General features: G+C 40.3%; 1 protein-coding gene and 1 pseudogene across 1 annotated transcript in view; both read right to left on the bottom strand.

Moving 5' to 3' along the window:
- Positions 1 to 13741, bottom strand: part of LOC126253301 (pyruvate dehydrogenase E1 component subunit alpha, mitochondrial-like) — a 108874-nt gene extending 95133 nt beyond the window's left edge. Inside the window, exon 1 of the mRNA XM_049954532.1 lies at positions 13511 to 13741. Coding sequence (XP_049810489.1) covers positions 13511 to 13726 — 216 coding nt within the window. The 5' untranslated portion in view covers positions 13727 to 13741. The remainder of the gene's footprint in view (positions 1 to 13510) is intronic.
- Positions 7048 to 7165, bottom strand: LOC126254095 (5S ribosomal RNA; annotated as a pseudogene).
- Positions 13742 to 20012: the final 6271 nt, after the last annotated feature.

Below are 20012 nucleotides of genomic sequence, written 5' to 3'. Positions count from 1 at the left end.
CTGCGGAAAGCACACACGCACAGCGAAGTCCCGAAAACACGTGACAATCCTGGTTTAGGTTGATAACATGCGCAGAACGCAATGCTCACTCCAGAGATATTTACTCTATGATTTTGCCCAATGACTTCATAGGTAAGCCACAGATGATAGCTGACAAACATCTGAAAGCATAAACGAATGTTCAGAATCAAAGAAATGTAGCACTGAGTACAGACATCGAACATGTACATCACGTGAACCCATATTGTAAAAAGGAATCTTATGTAAAGAAAAAATAATGATGCGCGAGCGATTTATGAAAGTCCATAAAATAAATCAAATTAAAGAAACAGATGAGGGAATTAGGGAGTTTCGGGCGGATACCACAAAAGAAGATACTAGCAAAAATATCAAAAAACGTATTACGCTACAGGAAAATTACGACAAGCCGAACACTGATATCATGCACGACCGAGGAAGAAGATACCAGTGCTACCCTTGGAGGAAAAAACACCCGCCAAACATTGGTATTACCAATGGCCAAAAGGACAGGATACCTAGCATCGGTATCCTGTTCTTCAGATAACCTGTACTGGTCAACTGAAAAGGAATAGCACGGGCCGCTGTGGCCGAGCGGTTGTAGGCGCTCCAGTCCGGAACCGCTGCTGCTGCGGTCGCAGGTTCGAGTCTTGCCTCAGGCATTGATGTGTGTGATGTCCTTAGGTTAGTTAGGTTTAAGTAGTTCTAAGTCTATGGGATTGATGACCTCAGATGTTAAGTCCCATAGTGCTTAGAGCCATTTGAACCATTTTTTGAAAAACAAGATACTAGTATTACCTACATCCAACAGAACAACATACCTAACATTAGTATTCCGTACTTAAGTTGACCTGTGTAGCTTTATTTCAGCTGACATGTATATTACCTAATGCGTAGAAAACGGTACCTCTACATTAGTATCCTGAAGTAAACTGAAAAATAACATACTAGTATTACCCAACACAAAAAAAACGATAAACCTGACATAGGTATCCTATTCTTTACCAATGGCGGATACAATGGCCAATTAAAACGATTACACAAATTCTTTAATACGACGACCAAGAACAAAACACGTGCACTGTTTCTTTGGTTTAATTCTACATTCATTCACTTATTTAAATTTACGATTTGACGCTTCGTTTCCCAAGATTTACTATCTAGGACTCATAAATAAACAACTTATCAGCTGTGACTTGAATATGACGTCATTGGTCAAAGACAACGAGTTGTATCCCATTTTTCAGTTGACCCAGCTAATTTGACCTGTAATTCAGTTTACATGTACTTTGTTATTCTCTTTTTTCTTTCATTTTAAACCCATCATCTGACGATGAGTTGGTATTAACACATTTGTGTGTCTCAGTGGTCAGGTGCTACCACTTCTTAAACAGAAAACCTAACAAACTTAATTGTATGTACAGCTGATAGTAATAATAATACCAATAATAATGGCAGTTCATACGGTTCAATGGCCTGGTGCAAGTCTTTCTATTGGACGAAACTTCGGAGGCTTACGTGTCCCTAACCTACCCAGTTGTCCAACCGTGGTAAAGGGACCCACATTTTAACGTGGAATCCGAACCACATGTTCTTTTGGCGACTCCTCGCATCGCTAAGAGACGACGGCTGGGTTAAAACGAACACTGAAAAATCCGTAGCCACTCAGTTCCTGTGCACGCGGTTTGGCACTGGACCACCTAGACCGATAAGTATATAAATGGTTCATCTACAGGTTAGGATGAGTGAGTTTGCGAGTATCAAAATATGTGACATACATGGTCGTACCTTTTGATTGCATTCACTTAGAGAAGTAAATTTTTTACACTGCCAAGTAACCGTAGGTCTTAATATCTTACATAAATTTGAACTTGACACATCTTCCCGTTCTTGAGTAAAATGGGTCTTAACAGTGGGACGGATAGACAACAAACTGATTCTACAAGAGTTCTGTTATTTATCGATTGAGGTAGAAAGCCCTAAGAAATACTGATTTCTAAGCCTTGACACTTCTTGCAAACCAGCGAAATTATAGTACGTTTATCTCTTTAAAGCTTTAGGCGAAGTAGATTCCATACATCGAATGACGATGCGAGATACGGGCACAAAATCGCGCTACTTTTGGACAGCATCTGTCTATGATAGCGACGTAATGACGTACTTGGCAAACAAGGGAAAACAGAAGGGAGGAAGGAATATATAGGGTGTCTATACAGGGGACGAACAACTTGAGAGAAATATTATAGAAAGAGAAGAAGAAGATGAAACGGGAGGTAAGATACTGTGAGAAAAATTTGACAGAGTACTGAAAGACCTAAGTCGAAACAAGGCCCGTGGAACATGCGATATTCACCAAGAATCAATGAGATTGCTGGAAGAACCAGCCATGAAAAAAGTATTCCACCTGCTGCGCAAGATATATGAAACAAGGAAACACACTCAGACTTATCCAGAATGTAATAGTTCCAAACAAGGCGGTTGCTGACAGATGTGAATACTGCTCAACCGTCAGTTTTGTGGCGGTCGCGTTGCCACACCAAAGCTGACAACGAGAATCGATACCATAGACATTAGCGAGGTTTCTATGCAAAATGACGTATAAGAGGCGCTCCTGAATATTAGTCTCCCCTATCAGGTCTGCAGCGCCCTTAGGTTGTCAGAATGGTGTTGGGGATGCCAGTATTCACCCAGTTCAAGAGCTCAGCTATAGCAGTCAACATCATCGTGTAGGACAGTAACCGTTGAAGTTTCTGATGAAATGTACTTCGTAAATGTTCCCTTTTCTACTGCAAGAGAACAGTTTATTAATTAGTGCATCAACTGTTACTTTGTTGGTCATGAAAGTTTTAAAGTATTCAGATTACCCAGTACTCCTGTGGCAAAGATTTGAGTCAAAGTAAAGTAAACCTTTTATTCATTTATATAATAAAGCGAACTAATATTTCTTGTGTTGTGGTATGATGAGCCTTCTTCCAGAGCAATCAAAGAAAGTGGTGACAACAAGTTTAACAACAAAAGTGGAAAAACTGGTAGAGGCCAACCTTGGAGAACACGAGATGCAAGAACATCAAAGACAATACTGACACTGCGAATTATCTTAGATAAGTTGAAGGAGGGTAAACCTACGTTTATATCATTTGTAGATTTCGAGAAATCCTTTGACAGTGTTCAATGCACTCTTCCAAATTTTGAAGCTAATGGGGACAAAATACAGGAACCGAAAAGTGAATTACAACTCGTACAGAAACAAGACTGCAGTTTTAACAGTCGAAGGACGTTTTGGAAAGGGATTTAAAGCTCAGGGAGAATAAATAAAAATTTGCTAGTTTGCCGATACATTGTAATTCTATCAGAGACGGTTAAGAGACTGGAAGAACAGGTGAACGAAATCGATATTGTCTCGAAAAGAGATTATAAGATGAACATCAATAAACATAAAACAAGGGGAATGGATTGTAGTCGAATTAAATCAGGATATGAGGAGGGAATCAGTTTAGAAAAATGTGTCGCTAAGTGTAGAGCGTGAGTAGTTTCCACATTTAGGCACCAAAATAACGTGATTGTCGAATTATGGAAGATACAAAATTCAGACAGGCAATAGCAAGAAAAGAATTTCTGAAAAACAAGAATTTGTTAACAGCGAGTATAAATTTAAGCGTCATAATTTCTTTTCCTACGGTATTTATGTGGATCGTGGTGTTGTATGCAAAGGAAATGTGAACGATAGATAATTCAGACAAGATGAGAATAAAAACATTGGAAATGCGGTGCTATAGAAGAATGCCGAAAATTGGATGAGCAGATCCACTAACATATTAAGAAGAACTGAATCGAACGGGGAAAAAGTAATTTATGGCACAACCTGAGCAAAAGAAGGGATCGGTTGATAGGACACATCCTGAGGCATCAAGGAACTGTCAATTTTGTAATGGAAGGAAGTGTGGGAGTTGAAAATTGTAGATAGAGATCGAGGCTTGAATACACTAAGCGGGTTCAAATGAATGTAGGATGCAGTCATTATTCGGGCATGAAGAGGCTCGCACGGGCTAGAGAAGTATAAATTTCTATGGGCTGAGCATTCGGATGCGCAGAACGAGAATTCCACCCTAAACCTCTGCTGCAGCTCAACTCACGTGATTTTGTGACCGCGCATTTTAGCTGGTATAGCGGTAAGATTGTTTTGAGTGTTATTAGTTCGCTGCTATTGATACATCACCTTCAGAAGTACCGTGGAACTTTGTATATGTGTTTTACAGACTTCCTAACTATTTGATACCAGGCCTAAAGATGTGACGAGCAATAGTATTTTGCTTTTTCGCAGCAGTATCATAGCTCAGCGTTCACTTTACTTGCAAGGGAACATCCCCATCGCACCCCCCTCGGATTTAGTTATAAGTTGGCACAGTGGATAGGCCTTGAAAAACTGAACACAGATCAATCGAGAAAACAGGAAGAAGTTGTGTGGAACTATGAAAAAAATAAGCAAAATATACAAACTGTGTAGTCCATGCGCAAGATAGGCAACATCAAGGATAGTGTAAACTAGGGAGCGCCGTGGTCGCGTGGTTAGCGTGAGCAGCTGCGGAACGAGAGGACCTTGGTTCAAGTGTTCCCTCGAGTGAGAAGTTTAATTTTTTATTTTCAGACAATCATCACCACACGTACTGTTTATCAGCAAATGTAGCAAATAATCATATAAATGTTCGACAATCGCTCGATCCCTTAAGGAACTTTCCGATGCTTTACAGTTCGGAAAATATTCATTGATATTGTTATTGAAGTCGCGAGCTATATTTGCTGGATTCATGTTGCCCACGGAATGCATCTCACGTATTTAATGCACTCTCGTCCAAAGTAGCGAACAGTCAACTGCCAGCCAGGGAGCCTCGTTAGCAGGAATACTCTCTCTTTCGTGCGCTGTAGTCGACCGACGTCATGTGTTTCGATGTTTGTTTAGGTGTAGCGTCATCATACTACGGCGCAGTTACCTCGCATCGGACGGACGGACAGACAGATAATAACTGTCTGAAAATAAAAACTTAAAACTTTTCACTCGAATAAAGACTTGAACCAAGGACCTCTCATTCCATAGCTGCTCACGCTAACCACGCGACCACGACGCTCCCGAGTTCAGACTATCCTTGATGTTGCGTGTCTTGCGCATGGACTACTCAGTTTGTATATTTTGCATATTTTTTTCATAGTTCCACACAACTTCTTCCTGTTTTCTCGATTGATCTGTGTTCAGTTTTTCAAGGCCTATCCACTGTGCCAACTTATAACTAAATCTGAGGGGGGTGCGATAGGGATGTTCCCTTGTTAGGTTTTTTCGGTAACGGGATAACAATTGACAACCAACAATATTTTTTACGCTTTCTGTCGCACTTACTCATATTGTCGAATCTTTGTTCTAATAATTACGTTAGAATGCCACTGTAGACGCCGCCGAAGTGTTACGAAGGAAGAATGCATTGGAATTATGAAACTGTTACAGTAAATACGGTAACCGATTTGCACCATCTGCTTGCCCACTATTATTTTCAGTTTTCTTTTATTTACCATTCTGCTTCTTGTAGACAAGTAAAATGCCTGTAACATTTTTTTTCATCAGAAAAGGAAAACCATGCACTACGCACAAAAAATAAGAAAAAATACAAGATCAGTACTTGAAGTTTGGAGCAACAAAAGAAGGGACAGCTAACAATACTGTTTTAATGTTTTCTGTTGCATTGATTTTACTGTGGAATCTGTTCTCATTAACTGCGTTGCAATAACATTATACAGGAAATTTTCTCATGAAGACATACTAAACACACAAGGGTTTGAGAACCTGCATAAATCGGAGATAATTAATCAGACTGTCATGCATAAATTTTATCTCCAAATGAACGTAGCACGAATATGGGAGTTTACACAAATACACTTGCAAATTTATCTAGCACTTGTATCGGAAACACATACTATAAAACCACAGAAATTATCTCTTCAATACAATACCGTGCCTCCCTTTATTATAATATAAAGTGCCTCATATCAATGGCATTTGCAATTATACATTTGTTGCACATCCCTATGAAAAGTAACAGGATCTCGTTTCACATACTTCTCATTAAATCCGCAGCAACGACAATACTGCACCATAGCTCATACTAAAACTCAAACATGCAGAAGCATATATAAGAGAAGGCGTACGTGTAATATTCAAGTTACAGTATTACCGGAAATTGTAGATATGCAGCGTTGCTCCAAAATCACCTGACTAGCACGGTTAGATGTTGAGAACAAGCGCAGTAGGCTATGCTCACTCCATTGATACATATATTCAGTGGGTTAGAGCGGGGATTATGCTATCAGAAAATGCCAACTTCGATACGAACGCGACGTCCTGCGTCCATAACTTATGCACACCCACCTGAGAATGTAATGCACGACCTGCTTATCTGTTGACGATACAATGAACCTAGTTTGTGGACAGCCGCCCTTTTTGGTACCGATGGACAACCGACTGGTTTTAACAGCCGATTGGCCAGTCTGTTGGCTTTTCGTTCAACTGAACGAAACTAGTCTTTCGCAGTTGTCAGCTATATGAATGTTTTCATTCACCCACACTCCGGATTTCATTGGTTTCACTTAAAGTAAGACAACGTACTGACACAAGTCACTGACATTTACGATAGTTATATGAATGTCTTCTCTCATTTTCCTGGTTTCTGTGACTTCATTTACATTAAGCGTACCATTCGTCCCGTAAAAAACGCGAAGTCCCCGTTTTTGCTCGCGTGTTCCGCGTACCCAGAATTTTTGTTGGGACGCGAATAGTTCTCATATTTTCGTGATACTAAACTCACTCCGTCCGAACGGGCCTCCGTGTCATCCTTAGCCCACAGGCGTCACTGGATGCGGATATGGAGGGGCATGTGGTCAGCACACCGCTCTCCCGGCCGTATGTCAGTTTCCGTGACCGGAGCCGCTACTTCTCGATCAAGTAGCTCCTCAGTTTTGTCTCACAAGGGCTGAGTGCATCCCGCTTGCCAACAGCGCTCGGCACGCAGGATGGTCACCCATCCAAATGCTAGCCCAGCCCGACAGCGCTTAACTTCGGTGATCTGACGGGAACCGGTGTTACCACTGTGGCAATTCCGTTGGCATTTTCGTGATACCGTCTTCATAAATTAAGAACCGATTTATTCTGTCATTTCTTGCTGCGAGAAATGCTGCATCGACGCTTATTTCAGTTATTCTTATTGTTGAACGCGTTTTCTGAACAGATGAAGTTTGCTTGGTCTAGTGTTGTCAGCTGATGCGTTGTGTTGTCATTTGCGTAAACTAAGTTATTGTGCCCAAGCGCAAGTGTACCTTTTCTTTCAACTTAAAGGAGGAAGATCCTTTCCTCGAAGAGGCAAGGCTTAGTTGCGAAGTTGCAGTAAAATTTACAATGCCACATTTTCGATTGCAGGTGGTGGGAACTCGGATATTGTTCAGCATGATGAATGAAACAAACATAAGCTAGCTTCTTCTACTGCTGTTGCAACAACCTCTAAAATTTGTTTCTTGGGTAAGTTTTTTCACACATCCTAAGACGCTCTGCTCACGTTGTTTGTATGAAACATGCATTTAGAAATGTAAAACATTGCCAGGATAAAAATGCTTTATTAATGGGCTGTCATGAAATCAAATTCTTGATGTTCATGATCACAGAGCTTTTACGTTAGAATTTAATAATGAAAGGTATGATATTATTGTTGAGGGTTGACCTGTTACTTGATCGTAACTGCTATTAAGACATTTCATTAAAGTCGACGTTATTTAGTGAGAACCACACATGTTAGAGTTGTTAGCTATAATTAGCATCAAGTTAGAATGTTCAAATAGTAAAAGCATAATTTGTGAAATTACAGGAAATGAGAGGCTACATTGGCTTCAGTTGAGGAAACTTTAGCATACCATACCGAGTGTCATAATCACAGCTACAGTTCCGCGTATTCCACAATCAATGTCATTAAAAAACTATATGACGTCAAGTTTAGTTGTAAACTAACAAACACTGAAGCCATTGTTAATGGTGTATGAACTCCTTGGTGCAGACAACTTCTTAAAGGAGATCTTTACTGTGTAAATTTTGTTTTGGATTAATATCATTGCTCACAAGTCAACAAAGTTCCTTCCAGTAGCCTATTAGTTAAATACTTCACTTCAGAAAGCGGAGTATATAAAAATATTGGAATTATTTTTATTGAAAATGAAACTTTTAATATCTAAAAATGTGATGTCAGTTCTGCATGATCACTGCATAAAACCAAAGTTTGTGTGTTTATCTGCTGACAGCACAAACAACATGTATCTAAACAGAAGCAGCAGAGAAAATATTTTTGCTAAATTGGAAGCAAGCCTTGGTAGGAATTATTTTATAGGTGTGGGTTGTGTGGAACGCATCATCCACAACAGTGTGGCAACATTCGTTCGGAAGTTGGCAATTTATGTAGATAATATTATTTGTAAATTTTACATATATTTTCAGAGTTGTACTGTAAGGGTGGAAATACTGGGAGAGTTCTGTTATGTTCGAAATGTCAGTTACCATCATTTGTCAGGTTACAGAAGAACAAGCTGAGAGACATTGCTTCCTGGTTTTGAAACAATTTTGACTTTATATCTTGCTCTAAATTCATTTTTCCACTTTGAATCACGTTGTATTTTATCTTTGCAATCAGTTTTCAATAATGAGGAATCTGAAACAAGCATAAGAGAAATCTAAATCACCATACCTTCCTTCCAGAGACAATATCTTGTAAATTATTCCTAAAAAACATAAAAACAGGAAAAATAATTTTGTGAGTTCAACACAAAATCTATTTGAAGGGCTTGTATGACAGCAATCAAGCTGTTCACAGTAGGTTTTATCCCTATGTTCTTTCATTGTATAATGTAGTAATTGAATACTTGGTTTCATGGGGAAGCAGTTTTCAGATTATAATCGACTTTGTTGCTCCAATTTGAAAGAGAAGTTGCAGTGGAGTGATATAGAATCAAGCATACCATTGATTCAAAAAGTAAGCAGTGTAAAAACTGAGTGCAGAACTGGTTGATGAATATTGTCTTGTCAAAACAATTGGAACAATTCAAAGGAAGAAGTGCGTAATATACGAGTTGGAATATTTAAAGTTTAAAAGAAAATTGCGTGAAACTAGTAGTCTTGCTTAAAATTGTAGAACCTACTCTGTGCATCCCGGGGTCAAATGCGGGAAATAAGTTTTTGTTTTCAAAAATGAATTATTATTGGTCATGTGATAACACAGATGTTTTAAGTAGTACAATTGCGAATGCAATGTTTCTGAACTGTAGTCTAACCATTCCATGTGCAAACCTGTATGACAGATTGTTGTGCAGTAAGCAGTAATGTGAGCAAATTCACTCAGGTGAAAAATACCAAGAAATTTCTAGTAATTTGAAGGATTTGTAGGTGCATTTCAAGTAGGGTATTAATAATCATTGTTCTGACGCAAAGTGCATTATTCAATATCATGTTTCCGTCATCCTAACGTTCTGTTAACCTATGCATCAACCACAGCTACGCTTGTCAACATCTTTTTATACACAAACATCACATCCTATTCCAAGGGGAGGTGAATAAAAAAAAGATATTTCTGAAAATGAAATATTTTCAAAATTTATGCATTTATCTACTTAAATACGAATTTCCGGCATTAAATATGGTTTTTTGGTTGGTTTTAAAATGTTGATAACTGATACTACATTATAAACTTGTGTATATGATTACTTTCTTATCTAAATTTATTGACGCTCTGTTTTGGGCCCTTCACCGATCATTTTATTTCGGTAAATTGTCGTGAACAGAAAGCATATAAGAAATATCTTTTTAAATTGTTTACTGGCTTTTTCACTTGTCTTTTAAGCATATACTGTCGCAATTATTTTTGATCATATGTTAAATGTTCTTTGAATTTCTTTCATTTAGTTTCATAATATGAATCATCCATGACGATACTGTTCATCACAGTGAATTTATCTTCAGGATCACTTTTCATCCAGTCATATGATTGCTTCCATTCCCACGCCACCGAGCGTTTTGGTATTCTGACCAGACACAAAGTTCACTATTCAGTAAACGCCTAGTCATAAAAATGGACGAAAAACGGAACTAAAAGCTACTTATTCCACTCAATAAAAAGCATATATCGGAAAGACAATAACAGTAACGACAGTTCATGACAAAGTGCAGCAAACAATAATTATTTAACAATGCCAAAACAACCGAATGTTTCCGCTGAGAACTGATTGCGCCGGGTTGTGTCGAATGTTTTTGTATGTTCGTACCCACAGACTGATTTTACTCGAAGGAAATGAATGAATAATTATCCTATGCATACGTCAAACTACAACCGACTGCATCAACCGTTTTCATTCGGTCGCTCCAGCACACTGGTTTCACGCAAAAGAGTAAATCAATAGTTCAACAAACACGTAATTAGACCGTAATTATATTATCAAATTTCTTTGACAAAGAAATTTGATTAAATATTCATTATGTGTCTTTGACAAAGACCTGTCGTTAAATATTTCGTCATAGTTCATTTAGAATGGCTAGCATGTAATAACAGAAGAACCATGCGATATCAGTAACTTTTGAGAATATTTCTCGCTTAGAAACAGTGGTTTGGTTAAAAGTAGTGACGTTCGTGGAGTTACAACACCTGCTCCATTCACCGCCTCCGACTCCCATCATTGTATGAGGGTCTGAGGATGGTCAAACACTGGCCGAAACATGTTACCATCAAATTAATATTTTTGCTGTCGACTCTGTTTATAGTCCATTTTTAAAGTACATGTGATATCAGCTGAAAAACTGCTATTTTTAATGCTGTTAGTTCTATAGTTCTCATTCACGTATTTTTACAATACGAAACGAAATGCGATTAAACCAATATCCAACCGCCTGCTAATATTAAGATATATAAATAAAATCTGAGTGCAATGTAATGTAGACAGTTTACAGTATCCGAGTCGTAATCTATGGAATAAATCATTTAATATGAGAAATGAGTTGTAACTCGACGTGTTTTAAGTTCAAAAGAGACTGATTGTGCGTACATCCGCGTGCTTATTGTGCGTACATCCGCGTGCTTGCCAAGTACTTTCTGATGCTTTATACCGATTGGAGCTCGTTTTCGCGAATTGCTTTACGTATTTCAGACTCATTTTAGTACATTCAAAATTAGACACAATATTTAGATTATTGCATCTGAGCTGTTGCTTAATCTGACAGAAGACCTTTTGACCTTGTCCTTCCTTTTTCTTTCCCGGCTGTAACATTTAGCTCCCTATCATGTCCGCCCGTGACGCTGTCTCCTTTATTTGCATATCTTACCTTACAGCTAGCTCATGTTCCATTATATTTAACACAAAATCGAATTCCTGTTCACTTTCAGCTACCACTGATGCATCGTCAATGAATGGTATTGTGCTAACTTTCTGTGCTTGACAAACAACAAAGTACTTTAATTCCCTTTTCAGTGAACAGATAAACAACAGTGGTAACAATGAATCTGCCTTATATTTTTTCTAGTTTGACTTCTTATACAAATGTCAGTACAGACTATTCTAATCCGCTTTGAAGAAAGAGAGTTGATTTCCATCTCCCTGCCTAAAAATGACAATGCATTTTATTTCATCCCAGATTGTAAAACGCCTTTCCATATGTATTGCACAGTAACCTCCGAAATGTGACCTCCTTTGAATTTTGAATGTGCTCCATGTACTCAACACGCGACCGTTTTGTATTGTGCTTATACATTTCAGCTGCTCGCAGTAAACAGAAGCCAATCGCTTTCTTTGATAAAAATCTAAGGTAAGACTCTAGATTTTGTCCAATAAATCTGACGAAAGGTGACATGTGACTGAAGTTCCTTATTACACTAAATCAAATATACACTGACAGAAAAAAAAACCGAAACACCAAGGAAGGAAGGGGCTGTGCGACATACACGGATGTTGGTAGTCTAAAAGATAATGTGTATTCAAATTTGACACTAATCGCACAAGAGTGGCAGTAATAGCTCCACTATGATGATGCAAATCATGTTTGCTTTAAATATCACGCTGTAACTGTGGTGAGAGTTAAGTTCAATTTGTCATTGAACATGATGAGCTGATGTTAGTCATGAATGCCTTTAAAGCGACACCTCACTAAGTTTCATCGAGGTCGTGTAGTAGGGCTACGAGAAACTGGATGTTCCTATTGTAGTTGGTGTACTCAACGATGAATCTGGGTGCATGAATAACAAAATGTCATTTTTTCGGATGAATCCAGGTTCTGTTTACAGCATCATGATGGTCGCATCCGTGTTTGGCGACATCGCGGTGAACGCACATTGGAAGCGTGTATTCGTCATCGCCATACTGGCGTGATGGTATTGGGTGCGATTGGTTACACGTCTCGGTCACCTCTTGTTCGCATTGACGGCACTTTGAACAGTGGACGTTACATTTCAGATGTGTTACGACCCGTGGCTCTACCCTTCATTCGATCCCTGCGAAACCCTACATTTCAGCAGGATAATGCACGACCGCATGTTGCAGGTCCTGTACGGGCCTTTCTGGATAGAGAAAAATGTTCGACTCCTGCTCTGGCTAGCACATTCTCCAGATCTCTCACCAATTGAAAACGTCTGGTCAATGGTGGCCGAGCAACTGGCTCGTCACAATACGCCAGTCACTACTCTTGATGAACTGTGGTATCGTGTTGAAGCTGCATGGGCAGCTGTACCTGTACACGCCATCCAAGTTCTGTTTGACTCAATGCCCAGGCGTATAAAGGCCGTTATTACGGCCAGAGGTGGTTGTTCTGGGTACTGATTTCTCAGGATCTACGCACCCAAAATGCGTGAAAATGTAATCACATGTCAGATCTAGTATATTTGTCCAATGAATACCCGTTTATCATCTGCATTTCTTATTGGTGTAGCAATTTTAATGGCCAGTAGTGTATTTTTTGGTGTTACGATTTTTTTTCCGTCAGTGTACTTCACAAAGCAACTTTATCAAAGAAATTTCATAGTGTAATATTGACCTAGGACTACACACGATGAAATCGTATGTTTTGGTAAGGTTGCTCTCAAAAATGGTTCAAATGGCTTTGAGCACTATGCGACTTAACTTCTGAGGTCATCAGTCGCCTAGAACTTAGAACTACTTAAACCTAACTAACCTAAGGACATCACACACATCTGTGGCCGAGGCAGGATTCGAACATGCGACCGTAGCGGTCGCTCGGCACCAGACTGTAGCGCCTAGAACCGCACGGCCACTTCGGCCGGCAGGTTGCTCTCGTCACTACTTGTTGGACGAGGTGTCCGTTAACGTTATCCACGCTTCCCTGGAGTACTTTGTCTTCTGGACCTGCGACGCCACTGCTGAGAGTCGGGGAAGTCACACATGCACACACTGGCGCACACGACACGACACACAGACGCACCGTGGAGCTGCGTAGCGCGGCGCGCAGTCCAGCGGCCAGCATGGTGGGGGTGGACGTCGCTCTGCGCCCAGGCAGCGACTGAGGGCGCGGCCGTAAGACGGTGCCGCTGGTTGGCGTTGCTGCTGCTGCTGCTGCCGCTGCTGCCGCTGCTGCTTGTCCCGCGGCTATGTTTAAACCTGGCGAGACACGCCCACGGGACGGGATTAGCTCTGGCATTTCGCGGCCGCCTTGGCTCGTCCTCGACGCTGCACAAACACACGCACGCACATACACTCGTAACTAGGGTGGGGGTGGGGGCGGACGAAGCATTTCTGTAGATATTACAAGGTAATAAACACTGGTGGGGTACAGTGGTTTCACTAATCGAGAAAGAGCCAGAAAACCAGTAAGAGTTCGTATACAAAGTGGTCCATTGATCGTGACCGGGCCAAATATCTCACGAAATAAGCGTCAAACGAAAAAACTACAAGGAACGAAACTTGTCCAGCTTGAAGGGGGAAACCAGATGGCGCTATGGTTGGCCCGTTAGATGGCGCTGCCATAGGTCAAACGGATTTCAACTGCGTTTTTTTTAAATAGGACCCCCCATTTTTAATACATATTCGTGTAGTACGTAAAGAAATATGAATGTTTTAGTTGGACCACTTTTTTCGCTTTGTGATAGATGGCGCTGTAATAGTCACAAACATTTTGCTTACAATTTTAGACGAACAGTTGGTAACAGGTAGGTTCTTTAAATTAAAATACAGAACTTAGGTACGTTTGAACATTTTATTTCGGTTGTTCCAATGTGACACATGTACCTTTGTGAACTTACCATTTCTGAGAACGCATGCTGTTACAGCGTGATTACCTGTAAGTACCTCATTAATTCAATAAATGCTCAAAATGATGTCCGTCAACCTCAATGCATTTGGCAATACGTGTAACGACATTCCTCTCAACATCGAGTAGTTCGCCTTCCGTAATGTTCGCACATGCATTGACAATGCGCTGACGCATGTTGTCAGGCGTTGTCGGTGGATCACGATAGCAAATATCCTTCAACTTTCTCCACAGAAAGAAATCCGGGGACGTCAGATCCGGTGAACGTGCGGGCCATGGTATGGTGCTTCGACGACCAATCCACCTGTCATGAAATATGATATTCAATACCGCTTCAACTGCACGCGAGCTATGTGCCGGACATCCATCATGTTGGAAGTACATCGCCATTGTGTCATGCAGTGAAACATCTTGTAGTAACATCGGTAGAACATTACGTAGGAAATCAGCATACGTTGCACCATTTAGACTGCCATCGATAAAATGGGGGCCAATTATCCTTCCTCCCATAATGCCGCACCATACATTAACCCGCCAAGGTCGCTCATGTTCCACTTGTCGTACCCATCGTAGATTTTCCGTTGCCCAATAGTGCATATTATGCCGGTTTACGTTACCGCTGTTGGTGAATGACGCTTCATCGCTAAATTGAACGCGTGCAAAAAATCTGTCATCGTCCCGTAATTTCTCTTGTGCCCAGTGGCAGAACTGTACACGACGTTCAAAGTCGTCGCCATGCAATTCCTGGCGCATAGAAATATGGTACGGGTCCAGTCGATGTTGATGTAGCATTCTCAACACCGACATTTCTGAGATTCCCGATTCTCACGCAATTTTTCTGCTACTGATGTGCGGATTAGCCGCGACAGCAGCTAAAACACCTACTTGAGCATCGTCATTTGTTGCAGGTCGTGGTTGACGTTTCACATGTTGCTGAACACTTCCTGTTTCCTTAAATAACGCAACTATGCGGCGAACGGGGGGGACACTTGGATGATGTCGTCCAGGATACCGAGCAGCATACATAGCACACGCCCGTTGGGCATTTTGATCACAATAGCCATACATCAATACGATATCGACCTTTTCCGCAGTTGGTAAACGGTCGTCGGAACTGGCGGAATGTTACGTGATACCACGTACAGGGTTATTACAAATGATTGAAGCGATTTCACAGCTCTACAATAACTTTATTATTTGAGATATTTTCACAATGCTTTGCACACACATACAAAAACTCAAAAAGTTTTTTTAGGCATTCACAAATGTTCGATATGTGCCCCTTTAGTGATTCGGCAGACATCAAGCCGATAATCAAGTTCCTCCCACACTCGGCGCAGCATGTCCCCATCAATGAGTTCGAAAGCATCGTTGATGCGAGCTCGCAGTTCTGGCACGTTTCTTGGTAGAGGAGGTTCAGACACTGAATCTTTCACATAACCCCACAGATAGAAATCGCATGGGGTTAAGTCGGGAGAGCGTGGAGGCCATGACATGAATTGCTGATCATGATCTCCACCACGACCGATCCATCAGTTTTCCAATCTCCTGTTTAAGAAATGCCGAACATCATGATGGAAGTGCGGTGGAGCACCATCCTGTTGAAAGATGAAGTCGGCGCTGTCGGTCTCCAGATGTGGCATGAGCCAATTTTCCGCGGGCTACGCGTGAAACTTGGCCGCACGCGTTCAACCGTTTCTTCGCTCACTGCAGGCCGACCCGTTGATTTCCCCTTACAGAGGCATCCAGAAGCTTTAAACTGCACATACCATCGCCGAATGGAGTTAGCAGTTGATGGATCTTTGTTGAACTTCGTCCTGAAGTGTCGTTGCACTGTTATGACTGTCTGATGTGAGTGCATTTCAAGCACGACATACGCTTTCTCGGCTCCTGTCGCCATTTTGTCTCACTGCGCTCTCGAGTGCTCTGACGGCAGAAACCTGAAGTGCGGCTTCAGCCGAACAAAACTTTATGAGTTTTTCTACGTATCTGTAGCGTGTCGTGACCATATGTCAATGAATGGAGCTACAGTGAATTTATGAAATCGCTTCAATCATTTGTAATAGCCCTGTACTTATACGTCTCTGACTATTACAGGGCCACCTATCGCAAAGCGAAAAAAGTGGTCCAACTAAAACACTCGTATTGCTTTATGTACTACACGAATATGTAATAAAAAAATGGGGATTCCTATTTAAAAAACGCAGTTGATATCCGTTTGACCTACGGCAGCGCCATCTAGCAGGCCAACCATAGCGCCATCTGGTTTCCCCCTTCAAGCTAGACGAATTTCGTTCTTTGTAGTTTTTTCGTTTGCCGCTTATTTCGTGAGATATTTGGCCCGGTCACACTCAATGGACCACCCTGTATACATTGCAGGGGAAAAATAAATTGTACACCTGGAAAGACGACGACGATTTTGATCCGACGATAGCATATGCCACCTGGTGGATAGTACTGATAATGGTTCAGCGTCGTCCGCAACAGCGTAGTGGAATAGCTACCAGAGCACCATCTATGTCTACCCTTTAATAGGGAATGCTCACAGCAGAAGGCTCAGTGTGGTGCAAACCCGTGAAGAAAGCAGGAAACCATGCCACAGAGATACACTCGTGCTTCCTACAGCAAGTTTGAAAGGGTTCGCAGTGTGCCCTTCCGATTGGCGGGATGGTCCATCGGAGAATTGCCACATAACTTGGAAGTGCTGCGTGCAGTGGTGCTGGTATCAGTGGTCACGTGGACTTTCTCACACCTGTAGATGAGATTCTGGACGTCCACGCAGCACACACTCCCGGCAGAATTGTCGTACTGTAAGGGCAGCAGTGGCAGATTGTGCAGTTACCAGACCAGAGATAAGAGGGGCTGTGAACCCAGACGTGTCTACGCAAACAGTTGCGAACTTTTATTAGCAGTAGGACTACGGGCATGCATACCTCCAGCCTGTCTCCCACTCACGCCACAGTATCGAAATGTACATTAACAACTACTTTCTAAATGTACCTGATAAATTAAGCAAGAGCTTTACCAAAGACGAGGAAACAACAGTTCCAAAAGTAGTCAGTAGCATGTTAATAAGTCCCACTAATAAATATGAAACATTGAAAGTAATTAACAATATGAAACCAAAAATGTCTGCAGGACTGGATGAAGTGCCAGTGACAATAATAAAAAAAGTCGCCACACAAATCTTGGAACCACTGGTACATATTGCCAATTTATCATTCAACAAAGGTGTGTTCCCCCAGAGGCTGAAAATTTCTAATGTTAAACCATTATTCAAAAACGAGGATATACATAAGGTAGAAAACTATAGACCTTTATCCCTCCTTTCAACTTTATCAAAAATTTTTGAAAAACTGATGAAAATTAGACTCATAAGCTACCTTGACACCTTCAATCTTCTAAATTGTAATCAACACAATTTTCGTACAGGTTACAGCACAGAAACAGCTATACAGGCCTATACAGAAGAAATTATTAGAAATTTAGACAATAACAAATGTGTGGTAGGAATCAACCTAGATCTTTCCATGGCCTTCGATACAGTAGATCATCAAATTCCATGAAATAGAGAAAGTCTGGTCTACAAAATTTTTGGGCATGTACATTGATCAGCAATTGAGCTGGAAAGACCATGTCACATACATATCCAGAGAACTCAGTTCAGCATGTTTTGCACCGAGAATAATTACTAGAGTTTGCAGTGCAGAATGTACAAGATTAGTGTATATGACTTATTTCGATTCTATTGTATCATATGGAATAACATTCTGGGGTGCAACTAAATGTCGCTTGAGAGAGGTTTTTAAATTACAAGAAAGAGCCATTAGAATTATTACACACAGCTCTCCACAAACACACTGCAAGCCCTTGTTCGTGCAGCTAAACATACTTACTGTACCATCTTTGTACATATTAAAAAGCATACTGCATACAAGAACGCATTTGAGTAGTTTACGTATAAATTCAGATCTTCATGACTACAATACACGTATCTGTAAGAATCTGCATGTAGAAAGAACAAGAAAAACAAAAACTCAAAAACATGTGCGCCACTATGGCATAAAGCTTTATAATGCTCTGCTACTCTGCATCAGGGGAACAGAAGATGAAGGAAAATTTAAGTCAGAATTAAAAAAGTTTATCATAAATAAATGTTTTTATAGCATAGAGGAATATTTTGAATCCTTAAATCACTAACTGATAGTTGTATTGTCAATATCATGTTGCTCTCAGTGTCAGTTCTACGTCTCATTTATATTCTTTTAACTCTAAATTATGTGTAATATGTCTTTTCCAAAATGTACTAAATATATATAAATCCATCACATACAGTACATGTTAAAAGAGCATGTAAAAGAACAACACATTAATTCAATGTTTTAATTTTCGACATATGATATAGTGTTAATTTTATGTGTTTTAATTCAATGTTTCAATTTTCAACATAATGATAGTTTTGTGTGGTTGTTAGAAAATCGTAATATTCTAATGTGTGTATTCTGGACAGTATTATGACAATTCCTATATCATGTAAATGATGAAAAGGATGATAATAAATTAAATTAAATTAAATGTGCTGACTATAGTTGTAAAACGACTGTAGACCACCATAAGTAAGCATGGTCTACTTTACTCTTCCAAGTAGCTTTGCTGAGTTAGTGTCATACCTGCATAACCTTCACGTTGGGTTTGTTGCACAGCTATCGGGCATTACCTCATAATGATCACTTTCTTTACGTATGCAATCAGTGTCTTACTGAATTCCCCGTAAAAATCGAAAGCGGTGAACCGTCTAGAAACTGAGTGAGGTTTTAGAATAGGCCACGTAACCAACAGAACGTTTTTGATCTACGAGTACATAGTTATATTCCTAGCTATTACTTAGGAACAAAGAGTATTTATAGCAAAACTGAAATTGTCGATGTTTAATTCATCTTTTATTCTTATTTATAAAATGAAACAGGTGTGTTGTAGTAAAAGTAAAGACAACAACACAGATTTATCATCTAGCACTAGGAAACGCAATTTCCTCAACAGAAGGTAAAATAAAAAATCTATCAAACAACGCTTCAACACTTCCTCGAACTTACATAAAACATGTGTAGAAAAATTACCGAACTGTGATTTTGATGGAGGGTAACTCTAGCGCTGGCCACTCAGCTACAGTCGTAGTTGGGTCTCAATCTAAATAAATGTAGTGTATTGCACGTAAATAAGGTTCATTACTATTTCCTAGGTCACTTTCCCCCATAACGTTTTGTCAACACATCCTCGCTTTTGAAACCTGACCTTTGCGTGTAGCCCCTGACACAGTGCTCTACTGCAAACTGTTATGTCAGGCCCGGGTACACGGAATAGGTTCCCAGGTATGTGAGTGGCTCGAAAATTTCTTAAGTAACGGAACGCAGTACGTTGTCCTCGACGGCGAGTGTTCATTAGGGACAAGGATATCGGCAGGAGTGCCCCAGAGAAGTGTGATAGGACCGCTCGTGTTCTCTGTATACACTGGTGTGCAAAACTTTAGAACGAAAGTGACTTTATCGTGATGTGTCACTGCCAAGTAACATAGATCGATGAAACTTGGTCCATACATAGGAACAAATGCTACAGTAAAGTGCAGAAGGAAACCGAAAGAAAGAAGAATGTAGAACATTTTAGACCAATTTCTACCCCA

This window comes from Schistocerca nitens, chromosome 4, assembly GCF_023898315.1.
Source record: "Schistocerca nitens isolate TAMUIC-IGC-003100 chromosome 4, iqSchNite1.1, whole genome shotgun sequence".
NCBI classification, from domain to species: Eukaryota; Metazoa; Arthropoda; class Insecta; order Orthoptera; family Acrididae; genus Schistocerca; species Schistocerca nitens.
The sequence above is the reverse complement of the archived record's forward strand: the minus strand, read 5'-3'. Positions and strand labels throughout refer to the sequence as shown.